The following is a 25,804-nucleotide window of genomic DNA, read 5'->3' on the forward strand; positions in this document are numbered from 1 at the left end:
AATGTTTTTTTTTTAAATAAAATTTCAAATAACACATTTCAATAAATTAAATTTAAATAAAACATTTAAATAAGAACTCTAAATAAAAATTATTTTTAAAGTTTTTTTTTTTTTAAAACTTAATTTCTATTCATGTTTTTAAATTCATCATTTTTTTTCTATTTTTCCTTTTTCTAAAGGGTTTTTTATTTAAAACTCTGTAGTGCATCTATTTATTTAGGGTAATAGGAAAGAGAGAAAATTTGGGCATATCTGCTGTATTCAGCAAATATAATAACACATTATAGAGTACAAATTTATTTCATTATCTGGTATACTTCAGATGAATACTACGATTGGCAGGTCACCATTTCAAGCTGAGATAATCTAAAAAATACACATTAAAAGTGGAGAAATGTATTATAAGCCTACACAGACACATGAAGCTGCTTTCTTGCTCACGGATACTTTCTTATGTTAAGTTTAATAGGTAGTGGATGGTTTAAAGTTGTTTGTTTGTTTTTTAATTCTATTTTTTTTCCTCTTATCTTTCCTCTAATCTATTTTCTTAGAGGGCAATTGCCTTTTGCCAGGCCATAACTGTAAATAAAAATTTGTCCATATTAAGTTGCATAGCTTAATAAAGCCTAAATAAAACAAAATTATAACTGTGATTAATATGAATCCATCCTAAATATACAGCGTGATGGAAAAAAACACTAGATGAACAGCATATTGCATATGTGCATTTGTACTGATCCCAGCAGACATCAGCAGCATCCTCCTGTTTTTACCTGACAGTTTAGGGCTACAGTGACAGCGAGAGGCAGTTTCTGGTATTCAGCTGTGCAGGTGCCCGTCCCTGCTGATCTACAGACCACCGAGCCGCCACGCTGGAATACTGGAACCTATCCAAACACAGCCATAGCTCCATATAAGTGACTTACAGTCTGAATTTGGAAGGTTTGGAAGTGTGTGCTAGACTGTAAGGAAACACTAACAGTGTCCAGGGTGACGGACAGACTCAGAGTCCTCCCTCCTCTGTATGCCTTTGCAGAACAGATGTCATACCAAATCTAAAACAGAAACATTTGAATTACATCAGTAGGAGTTAGAGGAATATGTTACAGTTACCTGGCGGTTTATTTACCTCTGTGGAGCCGGGGAGTAAGACTTTGACTTCTTGAACACCCGGTTCTGTTACAGGACAGGCTAACAATGCTCCCCCTGTATGAAATAACACACAGCTCACTTTTATAATGATTCATACTGTATCTCAATGCAAAACCAGAGCATATTACTCACCGATCATGTACTGGTTGTCCACATTGAAGGTGCTCTGTTCTTTTGGGAACTCCACCCACAGAGGTCTGTAGAAGAGAAATAATTTTTCAATTGATTTTCAAACAGCTAGCTTTCTGATCTATTTGTTTCATCAAATATACACAGCTCTCTAGGGCTCAAAAAAGTTCAATCACCGCAGTGTAGCTGAGTAAAGCTGCAGTACCGCAACTGAACAGCAGATGGCAGTGACACTAACCTGACTGGGGGCAGGCCAGAGGTGTGAGAGTAGTGAAAAAGGGTGTACCAATATGGCAGCAAACAGTACCTGAGGGCAGAAAAGGGAAGTCTGTTGACTTGAAACAGTGTTGATTGCAGTGTCAAGTGATAAGAAATGTCATCTTTAAAAAGCTTTCCTCTGGTCTGTATTCATATAAACATTTTTTTCCTCAATATGTTATTAAAACAGTCATATTATGCAAAATGCTGTGGCAATAAATAAAACACAAGGTTTGACACAGTCATTTAAAGTTATGCTAGTTTATTTAGAGTTTACCCATCCAACGCTATGATCAGTACATATGTCTCTGTGATAGTACCGTTGCTGGATTACAGTGCGGATTGCTGCAGTGATTTCGTCCCCAAAAAGCCAGGGCTCCCGTCGCTTGGTCTCCTTCGCAGAGTGGCTTCGGAAAAATGGCTGCAGGGCAGCTGCTTGATACCAACGCACCAACAACTCTGGCTCCGGATCCCGAACAAACCCACCAACATCAGCTGGAACCCCAAGAACACAGAATTTCAACAACACAGCCTGGCTCAAATCCTACACTTTAATACAAATCATGTTTTGATGATAAATCAGTTGCAGAAAATAAAATAGGTGTGACTTTAATAAATAATGCAATAAATTCACAACCTACAAAGTAACATGCTTACCTCCACAAAATGCAATGCCTGCCAAGCTCAAAGACAAAATCATTGGAACTGATATCTTCAGATACTCCCAGCTGGCTACATTGTCACCCGTCCACACGGCTCCTTTAATCCCAAACCCAGCCAGTAACATCAAACAGCAAAATTAACAATCTGCACATGAAATTAAGAGACATCCATAACATTTTATAATCTATATGCCCACCAAGTCGCTGTGACCCAGCAAAGAAAGAGCGAGTGAGGACAAACGGCCTCTCTGAGCCCCCTGAGCGTGTTATCAGACCGTCCACTGTGGCCATGTGCTGTGAAATAAAAAAGATTAACTGTACAGCAATAAGGTAAAGAAAGGACTAAACACAGCAACCATCGAGAGGCATTTTCACTAAATGTTTAAACATGAGGACAGCCACTCACATTAAATAATAAAATTTAATAAAGTTATCAGGGTAAGTTTGATCACAAAACAATACATCAACTGAATGTTTGGTATCTCAAATTTGGCCACAATACGATGTGATTGAGGAGCCAGCGATGGATTGATGCACTGGATCAGTGTATTACGATAGACTGACGGAATGTTACGTCCCTAAATATGACACCCTCACAACAGGAGAACTGATCAAACTTTGGGTTCAGACTTGAAAGGAAAGAGAGCTAACCTGGTAAAAGCCGTAGAGATTGTGTAACTCCCGGTGTTCCCAGCCTCCATAATGCACTGCGTCCTTTGGCATCGTCTGCTCCGGCCCATCAAAAACAGACGGCTCGTTCATGTCGTTCCACACAAACAGCGATGGCGTTGATCCCTGCATCACACATCAACATGTTGACAAGTCAGCGAGTAGATAATCAGTTAAAACTGATTTAATTATGTTTTTTTTTTTTAAATCCTCACCTTGTATTTATCTAAGCTGAAGCATCTAGAGTACCATGCTCTAGTCACTGGACTGCTGAAGTCCAGGTAAGAGGACTCACCTGTGAGGAACAAATGAAAATGCCTGACAGTTTGATGTTAAGAGGATTCCTCCTGTAACATGTTTTAACTTTAAAGGGAAATACTGTATTTAATAAGTCAGGTTCTTATAATTTCTCGATCAAACTCTGTTTATATAAAGTCTAATATTACCAGGCCAGCATATGCCACTATAGATCTGTCCCTCTCTGTCCTTAACAAAATGTCCTCCATCTCTGGCCTCACAGTAAAGAGACCAATCAGGATCAGCCTTGATGTGGGGATCACTGATGACGACCATCTAAAAGATCAAATGAGAAGAGTAAATGAGAACAAGAAGATGCTGCATATTTAGCTCCCTGAAACTGACCTTCCTCCTCTTTTTCTCCAGATGCTGCTGCAGGCTGAGCGGCTCAGGAAAAAGAACCGGGTCCCAGGTGAAGTACCGCTTTCCGTCCGTGTGCTCGATGTCCAGCCAGATAACATCATAAGGAATATTGTGGCGATCAAATCCCGCATCCACGGCCTTCACATCAGCTTCATCGTCATAGTTCCAGCGGCACTGGTGATACCCGAGGGCAAACAGTGGGGGCAGGGCTTGGTACCCTAAACCGAGGAGAAAAGGCACGTTTACATGGGGTTTGTTGAAGTCTTAATTTAACTTTCTCCAGACTGCAGGTGTACCTGTAAGCTGAGCGTACTGGGTGAAGAGCTGATGCGGACTGGGCCCGAGCTGAACCATACAGTCAATGACACCCGCCTCTGACAGCCAGTGGACATCAGTCTGAGGCTGCATCCGCCTCCTTTTCACTGGTGGGGTCTGGTCATCCTGAATGATGCCGAAGGGTTTCATGTGGTTGGAAATGGTTTCTCAGCCTACACAGACTTTTTATGTTCCTTCTAAAGTCAAAATGTAGGCTCTGCACTTAATAAAGCATTACCTGATGGTCAGAGGGGGAGTACTGTATATTTACAAAAGTCTCTGATGCATTCAGCCAAAACACACCAAGAGTCCTGTCTGGTTTATGGGCCACCATCAGTGGCACAGATCCATACAGGCCGAGGCGGCTGTACAAGTCGTAGGCAAAGACATCCAAGTTGTACAGCCGGTAAGGTTCACCATCTCTGTGGGGTAAAACTCATTTTAAAAAATGGTTGTCTGTCATTGACAAATCAAACAGCCAGCACGGTGCTTGGACAGATTATCTGATTTCAAATGAAAATGTGAGATAAGTGTGTGTACCTTGTGTCTCTGAGCTGCAGGTTGTCTGAGTGTTCTGGTAGACCGTAGACATGGCTGAACCCGTGAAGACTGAGGTCTGCTCCGATGCTGCTGGGACCTGAAGAAGTATTTAAATATTTTTATGTCCTTCTATATGGAGGGAAATACATTTTTAGCTCAGTGTTTATATAAAAGCATACTTGTCTGTACTTTGCAACTGAATGCAGTGAAGATGAAAACAGTACTCAGGAAGTACTGAAACTGGTTAAGTGTACTGAATAAGGATGCCTGTATTTGCTCAATAATTAGTAATAAACTAGAACGTTGTGACACAGTTATATATCAGTCTCTAAGATGTTACCAGAAGATACTGGATCCACAAAATATAATTTAAAATTGTGAGTTAAAAATATATATCATGTAAGATTATGTGTTGTTTAATCAATTTGTTTGTTTCAATCATTATTAAAATAATCACATTCTTACAATTACATTTTTATTGTTTCCCATAAGCAACTTAGTCGTTGGCCCAGGGTGCCATCTACTGGAGGCACCTCTATCTGTCATTTCATGTTAAACAGACTGTATCTTAACCTCTTAGATAACTAACTAAATTTAAATGCTTTATCAATTATTTTAATTACCTTTGTATTTATTTAATTGCTCATTTCACCCTCTGAATATATGTTTTGTGAAAATCTAAATATTATTATATCTTATGTGAAAACAGAATATCTGTAATTGCACTCTTCAGTCGTTCAGTTTATTAATTATAACACAGAGATCTGCTTCTAAAAACTGATGAAGACAAACTTAACTATTAATCATTTGACTTCAAAATACTAGATGAAATGTGTTGCCCGAATACATTTTTATATTTGATTTCTTATGTTACAACTAAAAAGGTTTCACTGATATTACATAAGTTTGAATACATGTAATTTTTTACAACAGGAACGTTCTAAAGGTCAGTGACATTGGTAATTTAATGTGTTTGTGTACATACAGTTGTCTTTAACATTCTTTTCCTAGCATGCTTATACTTTTACAGCTTATTTTTAAAGATCAAGAAATGAAAACAAAATCATCCAAAATGTTGACAGTTTGTCTGATAAAATATTTAAGAGCAGGCACAAACCATTAGCCTTGATATCCACAAACTTCCTGAACATCTCCTTCCATGATAAACCTGTCTGATCCTCTTGAAGCTGAGACACAAGCAGAAAAAGAGCAAAAGTATTTATAGACTAGATAAAGCTTCAGGTAGGAGCAGTGTTACATTTGGAACCATATCTTATTTTCTTACCTCACTATTATGGGATGTGGCCAAGAGGAAAAATACAAAAAGGAACGTAGTTTATATAATTATTCTATATGGATGTTTATCAGGGTTTTGTTGCATGTACGTATCTTCCTTGTAAACCTCACCTGGGTGGATCCTGCAATCTGTCAAACCACAGTTTGCCTTTAGAGTTGAACGAAACCATCACTTCACGCTCACACAGGATCTCCAGTCGGAAAGGGAGATGCCACACACGGACCTGGTACTGTCCGGAAGACCAAGACAGGGTGACGCAGTCTTTGGTCTGGTTCTCCACTCTTACCCTGTTAGATGATAAGAGATGATGAGGATTCTCCAACAAATGAAGATGTAGTGAAAACAACTAAACCACAATGTAGTATTTGGGGGTTAAAATTACACCATAAACCTGGATATTCTGTGGATGATTCCATCTCTTCACATGCTTTTTGTATTAAAGATACTGATATTCTGCATGTTTCAGAAATACACAGAGTGCACAGCCAGCTTTATCTTACTGTTCACACTGCAGCTCTCCGGTCATCACATCTGGAACTCGGTAGCGTGCTTTAATGGGCTGGATTTCATCTATCAATATCCTTACAGTGTCGTATTTGCAGGGTGACAAAGAAAGCAACAGTCTGGTCTGTAAAAAAAGAGGTTAATATTATGGGAAGTGAGGCATTTTGTAAGACTACAAAGTTCATTCATCATTAATTTGCCAGGGGAAGATTTGATTTGCATTTTAATTACTGCTAGAAAAAAAAAGAAAAAAAAAAAAGCTAAGAGAAGTCCTTTAAGAGAATTATTCTGAACGACCATTTGTAGATTTTATAGTTGGGGTTTTCTACTTTTAGGTTACATTTCCAGTATTCTTTAGCTAAAAGACCATTTGAAAGCCAAGCCTTTAAATATAATCTAAATGAATTACCAATTAGACTTCTAAACTTTTTGCATCTCAAATATTGAAACTCTGGTATGATATTTGTACAATCATCAGTTTATACAATATCAAATGTGGGTAAAAATAAATTAATTAATTGAAAAAAATAATAGATTATTTGATATTTAACTTTTTACTAATACTAACCTGAGTTTCAGAATCCAACAATTCAAACTGTGCCCCCTTTTCAGTGAACACCATGGTGTCCAAAAGGGCTCGGTGCATCAGGTTTGGACCTTGGATCTGTCGCCTGGAAAGTGACAAACAATCCATTTAATTCTGAATAAACTATTAATCTTGATTCAAATTTTAAGGTACAACATACCTGTAAAAAGCAACATCCTCACTTTTCTTGAACTTTTCTTTTCCCTCATCATCAGGGACAACACTTAAAACCAAATAAAAAAAGACAGTTTTAAAACATAAACCCTGTTTCTCAAGTCATGTAAATACATCTACCTGGAAAGTAGAAAGCTTCATACAAAAAAAAATAAAATTCCTCATATTACGGTTTAATTGTTATTTTTAATTGTTATCAGGGGAAGCTGGTGAGTTTTCTATCCATCAAAAACAAACAAGCTTTCATTCACTATTTATTTAGCAGTACACGTTGCAACATGGACAGTTTTTGTTCCCTGGAGCTGTCGGATACTTGTTTTGCTCATAACCGTGAGCTTTTTCTGCAGTCTGAATGAGAAATATCAAAGGTCAACAAAGTCAACCTGTCTCTGAGACGTAAGACATCTTTATACCTAACAAGTTCCGCCATTTCAAGCAGCTACAAACAACCGTCGTTCACAGCCGGTTACTCCTTCTCTACATTTGAGTTTACTAAAGGACGCTTCTTGACAAAATGCTGTGCAACTGAAGCTAAAATGAAACTTCCGCTTCGGACAACTACACTTCCGGTTAGGATTTTCATACATAAACTGCTAAGCTATATTTGTATACTTTGACTTTTGTGTTGCACAAGTTAACGGATACATAAGATTTTTCCTGCTTTTGCAATCTTTGGATTGTTTAAATATATATTGTAGTGTCTTGTGGGCTGGGCACAATTATGTACATGGCTCTCAAATAAAAACAGTAACAAAATTAAAATGTGTTTATTTGTCCCCAGTCATAATAAATGGCACATTTTACGGTCTTAATCTGCTGCTAATGAGCAGAACATCTTGGAATCAACTTAGTTAGCTGCTTGGTTACCGCATAGACATTAATACATATATGACTTACACATAATTGGTTAACGTCTTATGTTATTGAAATTGACATTTTAGACAAAGTGAAAAAATATTACAGCACCCAAATTATTTTATTACAAATTTTCATCGACCATACTAGAATAGCATTAAGTAATCTTCTTCTTAAAGAAAGTATACATTTTTATTTTAAATTTACTTTTTTAGATATAATTGATTATAATTGATTATCTGGAGCCCGTCTGTGAACTACTGCGAGAAGCATCCGGAAGACCGGTGTTGTGCCAAATAAAGCACCCCTTTCGTGACAGTGGACGGCGAGTAGATATGCATAATCCTCCTCATATTCACAACAAAGGTAGAATAAAGGTCTCTGCTCTGTTGGAGTATGAACTAACTTTAAAAACAGCAGCAGAGCTGCCAGCCTGCTCATGTTGATCCACGTCTTCATTCTGCAGGCTGGTGGGCGGGCTGGTGACTTCGTGCGTGCGTGTGATGTGTTAAAAATTACTGTCAGTCAAACGTTCGATCAGCAAGACAATCGTAAAACTCAAACTGTTATAAACCCCACAAACACCTTAGTTTATACTTAATGATTTATTTTACTCATAGTACGGGTCATATTTAATATTTTATATTTTAATATCACATTTCACAGTTTATAGATAGAAAGACAGACACTGGTACCATCCTCAGGTGTAAAGTCGCCTCCTTGGATAAGGAGAATTTAAAGTAACAGTGGCCGCTATTTCTTCCTACCTACCTACCTCCACTGCGAGCTCAGAGTTTTACTGGCTGCTGATAAGCTGGAAAAACTTGTTGGTTTGTTCCGTTATGGAAATATTTTCAACTTTTTTTTTATTTATTGAATATGTATTTTTGTTTTAAATAGAAGTTTCTTATGGTAGTTTGCAGTGTTTTAACAATTGTGTGTAAATAAAGACACGGGAACTACAGAAATATATTTTTCTTAACATGCTTTCCTCCCAGTGACCTTATTGAATTATTATTCTGTTTTAATAAAATGTTTATTAAATAGAAAGAGGAAAGTAGTCCAATATTCATACACCCTGAAATATAAGCGAGTGCATTTTCTTTTGAGAGTGCATCAGGCCCTGTTCATACCATTTAATTATTACTGTTAGACCATTTATTTTAATTTTCATTGTTTAAAAACCAAAAACAATCTGCGAGATGTTGTTGATCAGTAAGGGTAGTAAACATGAATTTACGCCATCTACAGGCGACTGGTTGTCACTATCCTCCTTGAGAGGGGGTCCCTTTTTCCACACAACACCGGAACTGGAGGCTACGTATGACTGACCTGTAGTAGAATTAGAAATAAAAATGCCAGGTACACAGGCACATTGGTTATGTCTGCTGCTTCTAGCATTACTTTTCCATCCCGTCAAGGCGGCAGAAGTCTCTGTATGGAGCGTGAACATCAACTCGGTCAGTGTTATATGTTCATTATACATTTATTTTGTAGTTTGCTATGCTAAGTCTTCAGCAGCTGTTAGCTGTGGTAGCTACGTAGCATCTAGCAATCCTGTCCAGTGTATTGTTCACCTGTCAAGAACGCGGATAGCGTACGTTTCAGTTGCATAACGAAACGTTCCTAATTTTTTTTTTTAATTTTTTAAATTAAAATCATAACTTTGCTTGGTCATTACAGCATTAACCTATTCTAAATAGGAAAAATGTAGACTAAATGGACAGACAGCTGATGTGTTAGTGTTTATTTAAGGTGTTAAAAGCAAATACACTACACTGCCAAAACATTCACTCACCCATCTAAATAATTGAAATTAGAAGTTCCAATCACTTTCATGGCCACAGGCAAATAAAAACCAAGCAGCGAGACATGCACTTTAACATTTGTGAAGGAATGGGTCGATCTCAGGAGCTCAATGAATTCCAGTTTGGTACTGTGATAGGATGCCACCTGTGCAACAAGTACAGTCGTGAAATTTCCTCACTTCTAAATATTTCACAGTCTACTGTCAGTGGTATCATAACAATGTGGAAGCGACTGGGAACGACTCCAACTCAGTCACGAAGTGTTAGGCCCCGTAAAATGACTGAGCGGGGTCAAAAGATGCGATAGTGCGCAAAATTCGGCAACTTTCTGCAGCGTCGATTGCTACAGACCTCCAAACTTCACGTGGCCTTCAGATAAGATGAAGAACAGGGCGAAGAGAGCTTCGGTTTCCACGACCGAGCAGCTGCATCCAAGCCATACATCACCAGTGAAAGGAACTCTGAATGCTTAAGCATATCAAGAGATTTTGGACAATTCCATGCTCCCAGCTTTGTGGTAATGGCCCTTACCTGCTCCAACATGACTGCACCAGTGCACAAAGCAAGGTCCATAAAGACATGGATGAGCAAGTTTGGTGTGGATGAACACAGTCCTGACTTCAACCCGATAGAACACCTTTGGGATGAATTGGAGCGAGCTGAGAGCCAGGCCTTCTCGTCCAGCATCAGTGTCTAACCTCACAAATGTCCAAATGGTCAAAAATTCCTATAAACCAACACCTAAACCTTATCAAAAGCCTTCCTAGAAGTGTTGAAGATGTTATAGCTGCAAAGGGTGGGCCAACACCATACTGAACTCAATAAGGTGTCTATTAAGTTCATACCAGAGTCAAGGCAGGTGAGCCCGTAGCTTTGGCAATATAGTGTATGTATTTAGCAGAAGGTTTAGCCACCATAGAGGTCAAGGTTCTGGTTAAGATAAGCATTATTTATCAGAATGAGCTAATTAATTCATACATGTAAATATGTTCATCTAAAGCTGCAAAGTGGATGATGCAATTACATTTTTTACTTTGAAAGTATTTAATGTGACAAATATATTGTGATATATTGTTACCGTATGTTTTTGGTGGATTCATCGTTATTCTCAAACTTTAAGTATTTTTTTCTCCCTCTCTCTCTCTCTCTTGCTCTCTCTCTCTCAATGTATTGTAAGCTGTAGAACCTGAAATTCTAGTACACACCAGGGTGTATACTCTGCCTCTTGAAATGTGTCCTGTGGCCTTATTTATAAAGCTGGTGTAGGAACAAAAACTGGTGCACGCCAATCATAGCCCACTTTTGGGATTTATGAAAACCAAACTAGATGGGAAAATGTTCCTACCTCCACCGTACGCACAAAATCTAGAAAAATGTGAAACGGCGACACCAACGGTAAGGAAATGATGTGAAATGTGAGATATTTGTACACAATCCACTATTACTTTTTACACCACATGTTATACATTAAAGCTGTTTGCAGAAATGAATAAAGAGGCACATTATATATTAATAAGAGCTTTGGGGGGGGGCAGGATTTTCAAGAAAAAGGAAGATTATATTAATGAACCTCAGCCACTATAATATGTTCTGTCATTGTGAAACAAAACTTACATGTTATAAAATCCATCCAGCTAAATAAGGTGGACAGTCTGCTGCCAGCATGCAGCAGTCAGTAAAAGAAAATGCTAAAAGTAGCTTCAGTTATTCTTCATTCTAAGACCCAGTAGAGCGGGACACAGACTGGAGGCTGGAGCATCTAGAAGTGATGCAGCACTTAAAAAACACACAATAGGTAGATTACCTTTTATTTATTTATTCTTACACAATGCTTTTTTTATTGTTGTCCTAATTTCTGTCCACACAGTCTTTATTTCTTGCAACTCCTTGTCCACCTGGTTAATAGCGGTGATCGTGTCCCTCTGCACCGCCCTCCCAGCTGGAGCACCGCCCTCCCAGCTGGAGCACCGCCCACCCAGCTGGAGCACCCAGCAACTAGAAAGAAATTTTATTTAACACTAAATAAACTGCTACCAATTTCAGCTTATTTGATAAATTAAAACAAATGACTACATAACCGGCATCAGTACTGTCATTTAGCAGACACTTTTCTCCAAAGTGATTCACCTCTGTGGGATTTGAACTTTGGTCTCCTGCATGAGAGACGGTTGCCCTTCTGACTGAGATATCCAGCTGCACCATCTGACGCCTCTGCTGTGTCTTGACTTCTGACACGGTGTTGACAGCATCTGCCACCTGCTGTCCTCCTCTGCCTTTCTGATGCTGGTAATGCCCACGCCGTGCCCATCAGTTAAACATTTTTATGTTTTTCTATGTGGTCCATCAGGATCTTAGTCTCACATTCCAAAAAAGCTGCTTCATCCCTCTTTTCCCTTCCTGAGCCACCATGGAAATGATATGATGAATATTTATTATAGGCGTTCACCTGACCTTTTATGGTCACAACAAGGGCGTGGGAAGGCGTTCTCTGACGTGTGCCCACTTTAGAGTTGATTCTAATTTATAAACGGAAACAGGCGTGGGACGTGCGTGTGCACGCTTTGATAAATCTGAAAGTTTTTGTGCGTCGCATTTCCCTTTTTCCCTACGCTTGCCACCTGTAGTTTGCTTTGCTACGCACAGTTTGATAAATGAGGCCCCTGATCACTCAGGATATGCTATGTAGCCTAAAGTAGAACCAGCAGGAGTACTGATTGACAATGAAGTAATTTCTGTGAGCTTGAGTTATTAATTCAGACAACTGATTTTATTTCTGTTTTGTGTTCAGACACAAGATGCTGTGTTTCGGAAGACGCTGTATGCCAACACCACCATCTTCATGAGGTGTAAGTAGTCTGACATCCACAACATGTGTTTTTCCTTTCCTACAATATTTATTTCTTTTTTTGTTCATGTAATTTATTTTACACGGGAACGAAAACAGAAAAGCTACGAGATACAAATTAAACACCCCAAACTGACTCATGATGTTTGTGGTTCTTCTGTTTCCATTTAGCTCGGTCCGCAGGCACCTGAATGAAAATACTGAGACAAATTAGGATTAGTTCATTTTTGTCAAACAGAATGTAAAACAATCACACGACAGTAAATGAGTTGCTTTGTACAAAAAAGACTCTTTCTGTCTTCTTACCAGAGGAACGATTTGTTCTTTCAGTTCTATTGAAAGAATTGCTAAAAAAAAAAAAACATTAGGAATAATAATAATTATAATAAGGTTTTGATGTTTGACACATAATATCTGCTGGAGTGTCATTGTTTGGCTCTGAATAGCTCCAAATATAACAGGCAAGGCTGCTGTTTTGCAGGTTAGAAATTCATGGAAAGATGGTGGAGCTTCTTTTGAAAAAGATCTTGTATGTTCTACTGATTTGTCTTGTGAGCGTTTGTCTGCACACCATAGCATAATGCTCCTCATACAGCCCTGCAGTCACATAATAAAGCAGTTATAAAGTGTTATGTATCAAAAATCCTCTGGTCCTTACAAGTCTTAAAAGTTTTGCCCACTCTTCTCTTGCTTCAGTATATTGAGGTTCAATAGCAGTGATTTATGTTCACCTGTCTTAAGTTTCTACCACATTTAATCAGGCTGAGGTCTAATATTTTTGACTGGGTCATTGCAACACTTTTATTATTTCTCAGTTGTAAACTTCCTCTTGTGTTTGGGATCATTGATCTGTAGAATGACCCATTCTTAGCCAAGTTTTAGCTGTCGGACAGATGGCCTAACATTGACACTAAAATACTTTGGTATACAGAGGAGTTCATGGCTGACTCCACAGCAAGGTGTCCAGGTCCTGTTCCTGCAAAACAAATCCTAACCATCCCCCTGTCCACCTCCATGCTTGAGAGTTGGTATGAGCTGTCTTTGCATATATGTTGCTTTGGTTTTACCTAAACACGGTGCTGTGCATCTCCATCTCCACTTTGGTCTTTTCTGTCCAAAGGAAGTTTTCCCAGAAGTTTTGTCATTGGTTCAGATGCAGCTAAAGCTGCATGGTATTAGCAAAACATCTGATACATATTATAATGACAGTATGGTTTGCAATATATAAATAAGAGCAGCATGGTTAGATGCAGAACATGAACAAAAGCAGAACTTCCTTTAAATAGACTCCAGCTTTTATTAATACACTAACTGTCTTCTTACAAGTCATGTCTGTGAAGATGCTGAAATTGTTCATTTTGTCATTGCAATAGAAAAAAAAGTTTGATTATATTGTACAAATTTATTTAGTCTTTTTCTAATTATAATACCATGAACTTTAACATTTAAAGGCTGTAGAGTCTGAGCTGTAGCTCAGCATCTGTTAGCATTGCACAGTTTGACTGTGGGGTTAACTTGCTGAGATTTCCACTACTGGGAAAATTGGAGACTGTGTTACTTCTATTTCTCATAAATGGTAGTAAATTGGCTGTATTTTGAGTTTGGATCATTGCTCAAACAAAAATAAAAAAGGTGAATTTATTTATTTATTTATTTATTTAAATGATCAAACAAAGCAATTAATCCATAAAAGCAGGAAATAATTTGATGAATTCACTGCAGATTTCACAGTTTCAGCTTGACAGAAATCTTCCTCCAAGTGTTTTATTATAGTAGTCATTTTTATTCTTGCCACAAACAGACTGTTTGGACAGACTTGTCCAGAAAAATAGATAAATATCAGGATTTGTGCATCTTCTGAAAATTTCAGTTTGTATTTATCAGTCATGACTTGAGAAATCTGTTACTGCTCTGTAGTAGAGAGACGGAGGAGTTTGTTCTCACAGTTGCTGATAGTAGACAAAATGCAGCATGATAATAAAAAATGCTGGAAGTCGCCTTTTTGAAGCCAAACAGAACAAGAAAGGTTGTTGGGAAGGAAAAGCTGGTTGAAATTAAGGCCATTTTACTAATAATCCACTCTTTTCCCTGCAGTCCAGAATGACACAGGATCATGTGACAGAAACCTGGCGCTTAACATCAGCTGGTACCTGCGCTCATCTGTCTGCTACAACGAGGTCTTCAATACACCCGTGAGTTTACTTTTCTTTGTTGGTATCTAGTTGTGTTCCTGCTTGGTTCCTGACAATGAGGACACAAAGTAATTTCAAAAACTGTGTTTTTATTGACCCAAAACGAAGACAAAAATCCAAATGAAACAAGGTCAACAAATATAAAGAGACTTTAAAATATAACTCAGATTTAACTGAGGAAAACTGGCCTACGCAGTGACACATGCGGGTACTTATATCGCAGTTTGACCCAACCAAATAACACACACTAGTTTGAGCCATCACTAGTTCTTAGTCTGTTTGTTTTTGTTTATTATGAGTTTGGGGAGCTTTTGCTTCAGCATCGTCCGCACAGCAGCTGTTGTCTCTTAGCCTTGGCCTCCACGTTCATCTTTATACCTGCGCTGATTCTTTGTCCCAAAGCTTTTCAAACTCAGCTCAGTGCTTCAAAATGCAAGTTTGGCTATTTAGATCACCTGTAACACAAAGAGGATTTTATCTATCTATCTATCTGTCTGTCTGTCTGTCTGTCTGTCTGTCCGTCCGTCCGTCCGTCCTTCCTTCCGTCCTCCCGTCTCGTCCAACCCTTATGACCTTTTCTATCCAAATATCTCTATAACAAAAATGCTTAGTCATGCTTGTTCTTCTGATTCACTGCAGGACAACAAAGCCATGAACATGTTTGGGATGGATCACATGTTAAAAGACGGTTGGAGTGGCTTCTACAGTCAGGGCTACATGTATTTTGACAACTGCTCCTCCCTCTTTTCGCCTAAGGTCTGTAGCTGAGGCAAAGCCGTTGAGTTACAGTGCAACAGATAAACGTTGGTTTTATATCCAAAAGTGTTTATTACTGCAGTAGTAGATTGATTTTAAGTGTATTTTTAGGGAATTTGTTGAGTCTGTTTTCCTTTCTTCTTTTTTCAAATAGGTTTATTTTGCAGAATTCAATCCTTATCAGCAACTGTCCAGCCCAAATGTGAGTTATTGATCTTAATACTGACCTTATCTTTTAAAGTTTCAGTCTATCATTAATTTGCTCTTCATTTGTTGGCATTTTATGTTAAATCAAAGGTTTTTTTTCTCTTCAGAGTGACCCATCGAATCGCAGTTTTACTTGGCCTGACAAGCCGGTGAGATGTTGTTAATCTTTTTCTTTTCTCTCTTTTATATTGGAAAAAATCAAATACTCAAATGTTCATTGGAAAAATTGATCCTGTAATCTTTTTTTTAGGACATCGGAGCAGTGGCCACAGCTTGGGAGGACAGCCCTTATCTCTTCATAGTGAAGGTGCAGCCCATGTTTCGTGGCATGGAGGATGAAGACATCGGAGCAGAGCAGCTCATCTTTTCTTTTACAAGTGAGAAACAACCATTTTGCTTAAGGAGTTTTATAATCTTGTGAATTTTACTTAGAAACCAGCTTTTCGACACCTCAGCAGAGGTGACAGGTTTCCTTTCTGACTCATTCCCCAGTGAAAGTGGAGATGAAAGGCCCCCATGACTACTCCTCCCCAGCAGACTGGCCTCTGATGATGGTATGTATCGTCAAGTCTGTGAGGATAAATATCATTTTCACTAGTTTGTTTTTTGTCCTCTGTGTATTATTAGGAGCTGGTAATTCATACAAAAGTGAAGCGATGTCTGTTTCTCTTTCCTTCCCATCACAGTTCTTCATGGTCATGTGTATTGTGTACGTCCTGTTTGGGGCTCTCTGGCTCTTCTGGTGTGCTTGTTATTGGAGGGATCTGCTGCGGATCCAGTTTTGGATCGGTGCTGTCATCATCCTCGGGATGCTGGAGAAAGCCGTTTTCTACTCAGAATACCAGAACATCCGTTACAAAGGAGACTACGGTTTGTTTTTTCTTTCTTCATCCATATGTTTTTTTTTTATTTTCTCTGTTTGTCTGATTATCTTTTTCTGTTCTTCTTTGCAGTTCTGGATGCCGTGATTTTTGCTGAGTTGCTCTCGGCACTTAAAAGATCCCTGGCTCGAATCCTGGTTCTCATTGTCAGTCTTGGCTATGGGATAGTCAAGTATGACAACTCTGACAAATACTCTATGATCATATTTTCAATATTCTAATCCAGTCTTTGTTATTTACAAACTAAAACCAGTCTGGGTCTTTGTGTTAATACTTGTTTAACTCTCCTCCCTCTGCTGTAGACCCCGGCTGGGTACTACGGTGCATCGTTTGGTAGCTGTTGGGCTTCTCTACCTTATCTTTTCCTCAGTGGAAGGTGTGCTGAGAGTGACAGGTGTAAGTATTACATGTGTGTATGTGCATACAGTGAAATAAAACTAATCCTGTTAGAAACCATGAAAAAAATCTAAATTTAAACCGCTTGGACTAATATACTTGCTTTTTAACCTCATGTTCACATAGAAAACAAACTCTGCTTAATGCTCATCTCTGTACTCTGTTTCTGGGGGATTCTACTTGGGGGCACACCAACAAACTTGGCTTATACAGATCCTCCAGGTTTGCAGAATTTACAGTAAATGAGGGCAACAAATGTTACTGTCAGTTTGATGTTTAAATCCCTGCAGAAGAAGCTACAGATGTACAATCTGACAAGCTGTTTAAGACCCTACATTATGGCAGGCCAAACAATTGATAAGCTCACCCAAACAGGACCTTCTATGTCCATGCGTGCTGCAGTATTGGATACTGACTGGATAGTGTGTCCTGTCATTTAGGCAGGATTCATATATAAACACATACAAATCATGCATACCTTTTTTTTCCTTTCATTACAACCAGTAAACTTTTTGTATAATTTTATGTTTAGAAAAAAATGTTAAAATCTACCAAAATAGCCCAAATTGTTGAAGTGAAATGAAAGAGAAAAAAAACCTAAAACAAAGATATTTCAATATTAACTGAAGTCATTACTTAGTAGAACCACCTCCTACAGCTGTTCCAGTTGCAAATCTCTTGGGGTTTACCTCTGAGTTTGGCATCTAGTCTCTGGCATTTTTGCCCATTTCTCTAAGTCAGTGTTTCTCAATCCTGGTCCTCGAGGACCACTGCCCTGCATCTTTTAGAGGTGTCCATCTTTAACACACCTGACTCAAATGAATAGCTCGTTAGCAGGCTTGCAAAGAATTTGACAAGCAGTTCAATTAATCTGAATCAGGTGTACTGGAGTTGGACAGAACTAAAGCATGCAGGGCAGTGGTCCCTGAGGACCAGGATTGAGAAACACTGCTCTAAGTAAAGCTGCTCCAGCTCCTTCAAGTCCCGCTGGTGTCCAGTGTTAGGCATGAGTATTATTTATGTAGCAATTATTTTCTAGAGGTTTGGACTGGTTTTGTGAGGAGACAATGTGTGGAGTTGCTGTAAAAGAAGCAGCGTTGTGGTGTCCTCAGGCCATGAACATCTCATGGGTGAGATGGCTGGTGGTCGGAGCACTTCCTCCAATTTGAGTAAAAGAGCTTAGCTGGTGGCCGGATGGTGGCACCAGTGTCAAATGTGTTTTGGATTAAGAGTGGTACACCCTAAGCAAAACCAGCACCATTTTTGTTTTTGAGAGACCCACTTTTAAAACCTGAACTGCAACAAAGCTGACCAGGCTTGCCACCAAGGAGGCCCGGAACCAGACTGCTAAGCACTGTGGGAACCGCTAAGCAGGTTAGCAACCACATTATCGGCCACCTCATGAAACCCTTGCCAGTCACCTTTGGCTTATCCTGTGGTCTTTTTGCCATAGTCTGAATGCTAGGTTTCTGCGGTGGGCACTGCTGCGTTGTCACACTTTAAGTCATGCAGCAGATTCTCAGTTGGATTCAGATCTGGACTTTGACTTTTTTATTCTAACACATTTAACATTTCCCCTTAAAGCACTATGTTACTATAGCAGTAAACTGAGGATCATTGTTCCGCTGGAAGGTCAACCTCCATCCCAAAAAAAAGGTTTTCCTCATAAATTCCCATGTATTTAGCACCATCCATTAATCCTTCAGTTCTGACCAGTTTTCCAGTAATTTAGGTTTTTGAAGGACTGAATATCTGTCTGCATTAAAAAAAATGTTTGTCTACAAATCTGGGAGCTCCACAATAGGAACTTTTCTGAAAGTAAAAACTGTGAATTGGTGAATGTTGTTAGTAAAATACTTTTTATAATAGTTTATTATGCCATTCTGGTCATTATTTTATAATAATAACTTGATCAGTGTCTAGTAAAGTAGGGGGACTTATCCAAACTAACTTAAATTATGTGTCAATGTCAATAGACACACCAAGTTATCAACAGTCTCATTGTCTGCAGCTCCAGGAGCCACAGTCTGTGATTATATTGAGTTTTTGTTGTGGCCTCTACTATGTTGCTCATTTTCATACAAGGTCAAATCAGACAGCTCTGCTGCCTTGTGGGTTGCATGGTATATCTAAGGACTTTAAACCCCTGGTCACATTTACACTCTCATGTTCTCCATGTTGCATCTTGTGTACATGTAACATTAAGACTTGAACCAACACTCTGAGCAAACATGTGATTAAGTAATCATAAACATACAAACATATTACAGGGCAATTTCATTCTTGGCTTTAGAGTGACTTGAGGATGAGACTAATGTGTTTCACTGTTAAGGCTGACGTTAAGCTGCAGGGGCCACGGATAAATTTCATCCAGGCAAACATAGTAAACCATTTTCTGTCACCTTATAACTTATGAGGGATTTTTTGGGAAGCATCCAAAAACACTGCAGCAACTTTAGCAAGGTCTGTACAAGAGAGAAGAGACCTTGAGAGGAATGGAGGGTTATCTAATGTTTAAAAATATAGTTTAAGCTCCCTTATCATGAAGTTGTCCTTTTCTCCCTGTCACCCTTCCTCCTGTCCTCCAACCTCTGGTTTTATCTTGTTTATGAAATCTGATTCATGTCTTCTTTCTGCAGGGTTTCTATGGTACAGTCGCCCATGTGGCTAATCTCAGCCTCTCCCTTATTGACTCCTGCGTCATGTGGTGGATATCCTTTAGTCAAAGAATAACTCAGGGCTACACAAGGATTTAGTTTCTGTATGTTTGTTTAAATGGATTAAAAGTTTTCCTTAATTAAAGTCTACATTTTCATCAGCTTGTCACAAACCACTCGTCTCCTGAAGCTTCGTAGAAATGTGGTGAAGCTTTCTTTATATCAGCACTTCACCAACACGCTCATCTTCTCTGTTGTCGGTGAGTTACAGCTCCTCTGGAGAGAGGAAAATGAATGCAAAGCTTGTTCGTAGGGCTGTTTTTACTCTTGACTCTGCTGGTTTTAAGTCTTTTTTTTATATTGCTTTAAAAAATCAGAATGAGATGATTTACTGTTTGTGTCCACAGCCTCCATCATATTCATTATCTGGACTACTAAAGTCTTCAAGCTGGTTGACTGTCAGAGGGTCAGTTGATCTTTCATGTTGATCAAAGGATGCCAATGTGTAGAAATTTTTGTAAATGCTGACATGAAATGTTAACTTGCTTTATCTCTTTTGCCTCCAGGGTTGGCGGGACTTATGGGTAGATGATGCTTTCTGGCGTCTGTTGTTTTCCACTATTCTGCTGGTCATCATGGTGCTGCTGCGGCCTTCTGCTAATAGCCAAAGGTTAGAACCAGTGTGACATTGGTACTCAAAAATAGATATTTAAAACACATAGTTGATAGATTTCAACCTATGTTTTGTTTCCTTTTAGGTTCTCTCATTCCCCTCTGATTGATGAAGATGATGAAGAAGATGAAGCCAAGGAGCCCATGCTGAACGAAGCTTTTGGTAAGACTTGATGATGGTGTGTTTATATATATTTATATTACAAATTAATGGTTATATTATTGGAAAAGAGACATATGATGATCTGAGCTGCCATTTTTGTGCAGAGGGAATGAAGATGAGAGGTTCAAAGCCTGACACTAATGGTTCCCAGAAACTTTTGAGTAAAGAGGTGAGTTGACTGCCTTCTCACTTTCTCTCTACCTTCTCAGTCAAGTTTTTCAGGTTTTACACTTTTTTTTTCAGGATGAGGACCTGAAATGGGTCGAGGACAACATTCCTACGTCTGTTGCTGATGTGTAAGTAAAATGAATTTTAATTTAAGGCTGTAACCCTTTAAGCCAGGGATCTCTAACTCTGGTCCTCGAGGGTGGCTGGTCCTGCAGGTTCAGGTGTTTTATTTCTGCTTCAACACGCCTGATTCATATTAATGAATCATTGTGCAGAACTTGACAATAAACTGCTGGATCCATGTCATTTGAATCAGGTGTGTTGAACCGGGAAACATCTAAGGAAACGGCCCTCGAGGACCAGAGTTATGCTTACATGGCTGCTTTGAATATAGCTCCAAATAGTTTTAAATTGTCATTTAAGGCTGAAACCCAATAGAAATGCAATACATAAAATAAATGAGAATACAGTAACAATAATCTGCTTTAACACGTCAATCCTGCAGTTTATGGAAGATTGTTGTAGCTCAAAGTACCTGATAAAAGCCACCTCAGACTTATGACAGACAGCAGGGGTGGCCAACGTCGGTCCTCGAGAGCCACAATCCTGCAGGTTTTCCAAATTTCCCTGCTCCAGCACACCTGACTCAAATTAAATGGATCCAACAGACTATAAGGATCTGCACAATGACTCATTAGTTTAAGTCAGGTGTGCTGGAGCAGGGAAATTTGGAAAACCTGCAGGATTGTGGCTCTTGAGGACCGACGTTGGCCACCCCTGACATACAGCCATGTGGAAAAAGAGGATCATTGCTTTTCAGTTTTAATATACAAGGACTTCCTACTTAAGAGGTCTTAAAACGAGGAAAATAAAACTACAAAAAAATGTAAAAACTAAACTATGACTCAGCAGCTTGTAGAACCACCTTTAACAGCACTAACTTAAAGTGATGTCATTTCTGTATGACCTTATATGTCTCTCACATCGTTGTAGAGGAGTTTTGACTTACTCTTCTTTACAGCATTGCTTCACGTCACTGAGCTTTGAAGCATTTATCTGGATTTCTACTTATTTCAAACTTTGCTTAGATGCAACTTTGCAAACCAAAGCTCCTCTGTCCTGTTTATTTATTTAAAGATGGAAAAAGTCCTCCTGTGTGTCATGTGGTGTTACTCTTTTAAGATTACTTTTAACTCATCGTAACACCATAACAGCTTGTTTATTTATTTAGTCTTGATACTTAAAACCTAACAATGTAAATGGGACTGCTCCTCTTTTTAGCCAAATGCTATCTGGTAACATTCAGGTTGCTTTAAACAAACCTAAGGAAAGTATCTTGAAATGTTGTTTGGCTCAGACTTGACTGGGATAAACTGACTTTCTAAACTTTTTTTTTTCTGTCCCTCCACAGAGCTCTCCCTGTAATGCTTGATGAGGAGGAGGTAATGTCTTTTTACTCTCCCCGTGCTTATCCCATGATTCTGGTCACATTTTAGTCTATTTAAAGAGGCGGCAGTAAAAACCTGTGATCTTGTGTCATTCCACACTGCTGCATGAGCATTAATCTCTGTTTCTGCTTTCTAGGAAATCTTGAAAACCAAGATGGAGAGATCCAAAATGGAGTAGAAGCAAATGAAAGAAGGTGATGGAAGATGGGAAAGTAACATCTCTGAGGCAGCGATGAATGCGTTCTGAGTGATAAAATTACCAAAAAACAACAAAAAACAAAAAGAAAAAGTTCTTTGAAGACACCTTCTTGTGAGGTGTGTGTGTGTGTAACACCATTATAAGCTCAGAAATATGAATAGTGTAATATATTAGGTACTGCTGTCCTGAGTTGGATGTGATGGTTGTTGATGTTGATCAGCACTCTGAGATTTGGGTGAAACTCAAGTAATTACACGCCAGATTTTTTCTTTTTCTAGATTTTCTATTTTGCTGCTGTTTCATTAGAGGTAAATAAAGTTAAGCAGACACTGGACATGTTGAATATTTGTCAAAACCCTGCCCTGTGGGGGTTTGCTTTACACAGTATGGAATGGGGTGTGTGGTTTCTTGAGCTTTGAGTTATCAATGGAAACTTTATGGATAAAACTTCCCCTCCCACTTCATGCTGCAGAAGCGAAGCCATGTTGAGTTTTCCTCAGCGGTTGTCTCAGCAAAGCTATCAGATGATGCAGATAGTAGCACACTACATGTGCTAGCACAGCCAACACAGCATCTTAACACTTGAATAATAGAACATGCAGTGCCATGTATGTGAACAACTTGTGTTTTTAGTGTTTTGTTGTGTTACAAACTTAATTGGTCATCCAGTGAGGAAGGAAACATCACATGAGTAGCTGTTTTGCCAAATAACTTAAAAGAATATTTAATTGTTTCCTAAAACTTTTCTGAGCTATTTTCCGTGTGGCTGAACTGGAAATTGATTTGCTTGCCTTACTTAACCACCCTTTTTGTTGTCTAGCTAACTGAAAATTTCCAGTCATAGAAAGAAGCCACTCCTGTTGTTTGTCATGTGAATATTGATACTTGAAACATGCCACAGGCGATGAGAGTGAAAATGCTATCTCATGAACTGGGAGAATGTAGAAACACTGGTTTATGGAGCTCCTTTGAAACAGTGTGAGCTGTAATATCACAAATCTGTTTAAACAGCTGAAAATTTGTCTTAAATTGGTTTATAAGCTGTTGGTGAAATGTAAAAGATTTTGCACTTCTCTGTAAGAAGCAAAAGTACTGGACACATTTACAAGCATAAATACACAAGTGTATATTAACTTTAATAGAAAGTGACATGCCACTATTCACATAATAGCAGTGATTCAGTTGCACTTTGTTTTAGTCACTGTAGTAAAAACATGAGTCACTTAAAAACCTCATGGTTGTGGTGTGTGCCTAAATTCAGATGTAGGCTAAATATGATTCATTGCATGTATATTTTCTCACTCCATCCACCAGTTGCGTCAAAGTTTTATTACAAAGTTCTGTAAATGATACATTAATATAATTTCTCTGTAACAGTAACTTGATTTTGCCTCATTTGGTAGAATTTTCTTCATTCTTGAGCAAACTACTACAGTATGTGTGGATATTGTCAAATCCTTAATTTGTTTTAAATATATGTCCAAGTCTTGTAAAGAGCTTTTTATTTCAGAGAGAAAATTGTATACTGTTCAACAAAATAAAGGGTACATTTAACACATCTTAAGATTGTGATGAATGAAATATTCAAGTTGAAAATATTTGTTCACTGCATAGAACAGTGGTTCCCGACCTATTTTCCTTGGTGACCCCCTTCATGCAAATACTAAAAGGCCACCCCGTGATGAAACCATGCTTGGCTTTATGCTTTCAAAAGTTAGATTCTCACTATAAATACTGATTTCTGGCTGATTCCCGTTCTTCCATAAAGCCAAAGTAAAATTAACACATAGTCTTACTTGTTTTTTTTTCTTAAAACAGGAACAACATCTGGACATTAATCACAATGGCTCTGAATGTTCAAAGCCTTGGGCGACCCCTTTGGGGGTCCCAGACCCCAGGTTGGGAACCACTCACAGAGAAATGTGTTGAGGAAAAAATTATAAGATTGATGGAAATCAACACCATTAACCCATGAAGGTCTGGATTCAGAATCATAATCCAAATAAAAGTAGAAAGATCACATCACATGCTGACCCAACTTCTGTAGAAATTCCTCAAGACTGTTCAAAGTGTGGTTCAGTAGTGTGTGTGGCTTTAACGTGCCTGTGTGCACTCCCTACAATGTCTGGGCATTCTCCTGATGAGACGATGGATGTTCCCCTGAGAGATTTCTTCCCAGACCTGGATCAGAGTATCAGTCAACCCCTGGACAGTCTGTGGTGTGATGTGGCGATGGTGGATGGAATGAGAAGATGATGTCCCAGAGTTGCCTCTGGCTAGCACATGGAGATCAGTATGGCTCTTGAAGGATATGCTTCCCCAGACTGACCCACTGGTTATGCTGGAGGCTTGGCAGCAGAATGTTCTCCTCAGTGTCTCCAGAGATCACGTCTATCATGTGTGCTCAATGTGAACCTGCTCTAGTCTGTGAAGAGCAGGCCAATGGTCAGTGGTCAATCCTGGTGTTCTCTGGCAAATGCCAATCGAGCTGTTGGGCTGTGAGCATAGGCTCCACTTGTGGACACGGGACCGTCACACTACCCTCATGGAGTCTGACAGTTTGAGCAGAAACATGTACATTACTGGCCTGCTAGAGGTAATTTTGTAGGGCTCTGGCAGTGCTCCTGTTCCTCCTTGTACAAAGGAGCAGATAATGGTACTACTGCTGGGTTTTTGTCCTACAGTTCCCTCCATGCATCTGGTAAACTGGCCTATCTCCTGGTATCTCCATGCTCTCAACACTGTGCTGGGAGACACAGCAAACCTTCTTGCTACAGCACACATTTATGTTCCATCCTGGATGAGCTGCACTACCTGAACAACTTCTGTGCATTGCAGGCCTGCCTCATATTATCTCTAGTGGTGGGGGCACTGCCAAAATACAAACATGACCAAAAATCAGCGAGAAAGGATGAAGACAGGGAAATAGTCTGTAACCACCACCTGTAGCACCATTCCTGTATAGGGGTTGTCTTGCTCATTACCTCTCATTTCCACAAGCACAAGATGTCTGTTCCATTTGTACAATAGCAGGTGAAATTGATTTACAATCAGTGTTCCTGACTGGACAGATGGATATCCCAGAAGTGGGATTGACTTGTAACTGAGTTACATACCAATGATTATGTGCCCCCCCCCCCCCCCCTTTTTTTTTTTTAACAGTGTAGTTTCTTCTGGATTACAGTTTCATTGTATTGTGAAGGTTAAAGATGATGTATTGCTTTTAGCATATGTTCTGCAAATAAAATTTATATGAAACAATGATTAAAATGTCGTATTTTATGAACATGTCTGTGTTTTTTCTATATTTTTATGCTTTGTGAAAAAAAGGTAGTTCAGAGCAGAAATTTTGACTAACTTGTGCATCTAAGAGAACCCTTGGCGTTTTAAGAACCTATTGAACAACAGAATGGTTAATTAATTAAAAATAAATTGAGTAAAATGACCAAAAATACCTGGAAGACTGGTCCTAATCTTGCAACAATTATATTTTCAGTATCTGTGGCGTTTCTGTGTTTTATATGATTTCATAAATAAACTAAAATAAACGAATATTTTATGTTTGTGTCAAATAAAATTAACAGAAATAAATAAATAAATAAATTAGATTT

The 25,804-nt window shown here is 38.8% G+C and overlaps 2 protein-coding genes across 3 annotated transcripts in view; one reads left to right on the plus strand and one right to left on the minus strand.

The window, feature by feature from the left end:
- The window catches only part of ganc (glucosidase, alpha; neutral C), a 13,984-nt gene extending 6,492 nt beyond the window's left edge, over window positions 1-7,492 (minus strand). Inside the window, 21 exon segments of the mRNA XM_041971858.1 lie at window positions 774-887; window positions 981-1,055; window positions 1,130-1,206; window positions 1,285-1,349; window positions 1,520-1,588; window positions 1,860-2,034; window positions 2,197-2,298; window positions 2,399-2,495; window positions 2,853-2,996; window positions 3,086-3,165; window positions 3,317-3,443; window positions 3,513-3,748; window positions 3,827-3,971; window positions 4,084-4,267; window positions 4,386-4,482; window positions 5,503-5,572; window positions 5,771-5,969; window positions 6,183-6,310; window positions 6,755-6,857; window positions 6,933-6,995; window positions 7,360-7,492. Coding sequence (XP_041827792.1) covers window positions 774-887; window positions 981-1,055; window positions 1,130-1,206; window positions 1,285-1,349; window positions 1,520-1,588; window positions 1,860-2,034; window positions 2,197-2,298; window positions 2,399-2,495; window positions 2,853-2,996; window positions 3,086-3,165; window positions 3,317-3,443; window positions 3,513-3,748; window positions 3,827-3,971; window positions 4,084-4,267; window positions 4,386-4,482; window positions 5,503-5,572; window positions 5,771-5,969; window positions 6,183-6,310; window positions 6,755-6,857; window positions 6,933-6,995; window positions 7,360-7,376 — 2,367 coding nt within the window. The 5' untranslated portion in view covers window positions 7,377-7,492.
- A 1,604-nt stretch (window positions 7,493-9,096) lies between these two features.
- Window positions 9,097-23,751, plus strand: LOC121631115 (transmembrane protein 87A-like). 2 transcript variants are annotated; one of them, XM_041971825.1, is made up of 20 exons: window positions 9,097-9,261; window positions 12,398-12,455; window positions 14,549-14,646; window positions 15,286-15,402; window positions 15,557-15,604; window positions 15,717-15,758; window positions 15,860-15,986; window positions 16,102-16,163; window positions 16,296-16,479; window positions 16,563-16,662; window positions 16,793-16,886; window positions 19,526-19,597; window positions 19,695-19,803; window positions 19,951-20,009; window positions 20,110-20,213; window positions 20,302-20,378; window positions 20,483-20,547; window positions 20,622-20,674; window positions 21,958-21,988; window positions 22,131-23,751. In XM_041971825.1, the coding sequence occupies exons 1-20, from the start codon at window positions 9,157-9,159 to the stop codon at window positions 22,170-22,172; spliced, it is 1,647 nt and encodes a 548-aa protein (XP_041827759.1). In that variant the 5' UTR covers window positions 9,097-9,156; the 3' UTR covers window positions 22,173-23,751. The 2 variants fall into 2 exon arrangements, with proteins under 2 accessions (XP_041827759.1, XP_041827760.1); XM_041971826.1 differs by lacking the exon at window positions 9,097-9,261 and adding an exon at window positions 11,708-11,895.
- Window positions 23,752-25,804: the final 2,053 nt, after the last annotated feature.

This window comes from Melanotaenia boesemani, chromosome 20, assembly GCF_017639745.1.
Source record: "Melanotaenia boesemani isolate fMelBoe1 chromosome 20, fMelBoe1.pri, whole genome shotgun sequence".
NCBI classification, from domain to species: Eukaryota; Metazoa; Chordata; class Actinopteri; order Atheriniformes; family Melanotaeniidae; genus Melanotaenia; species Melanotaenia boesemani.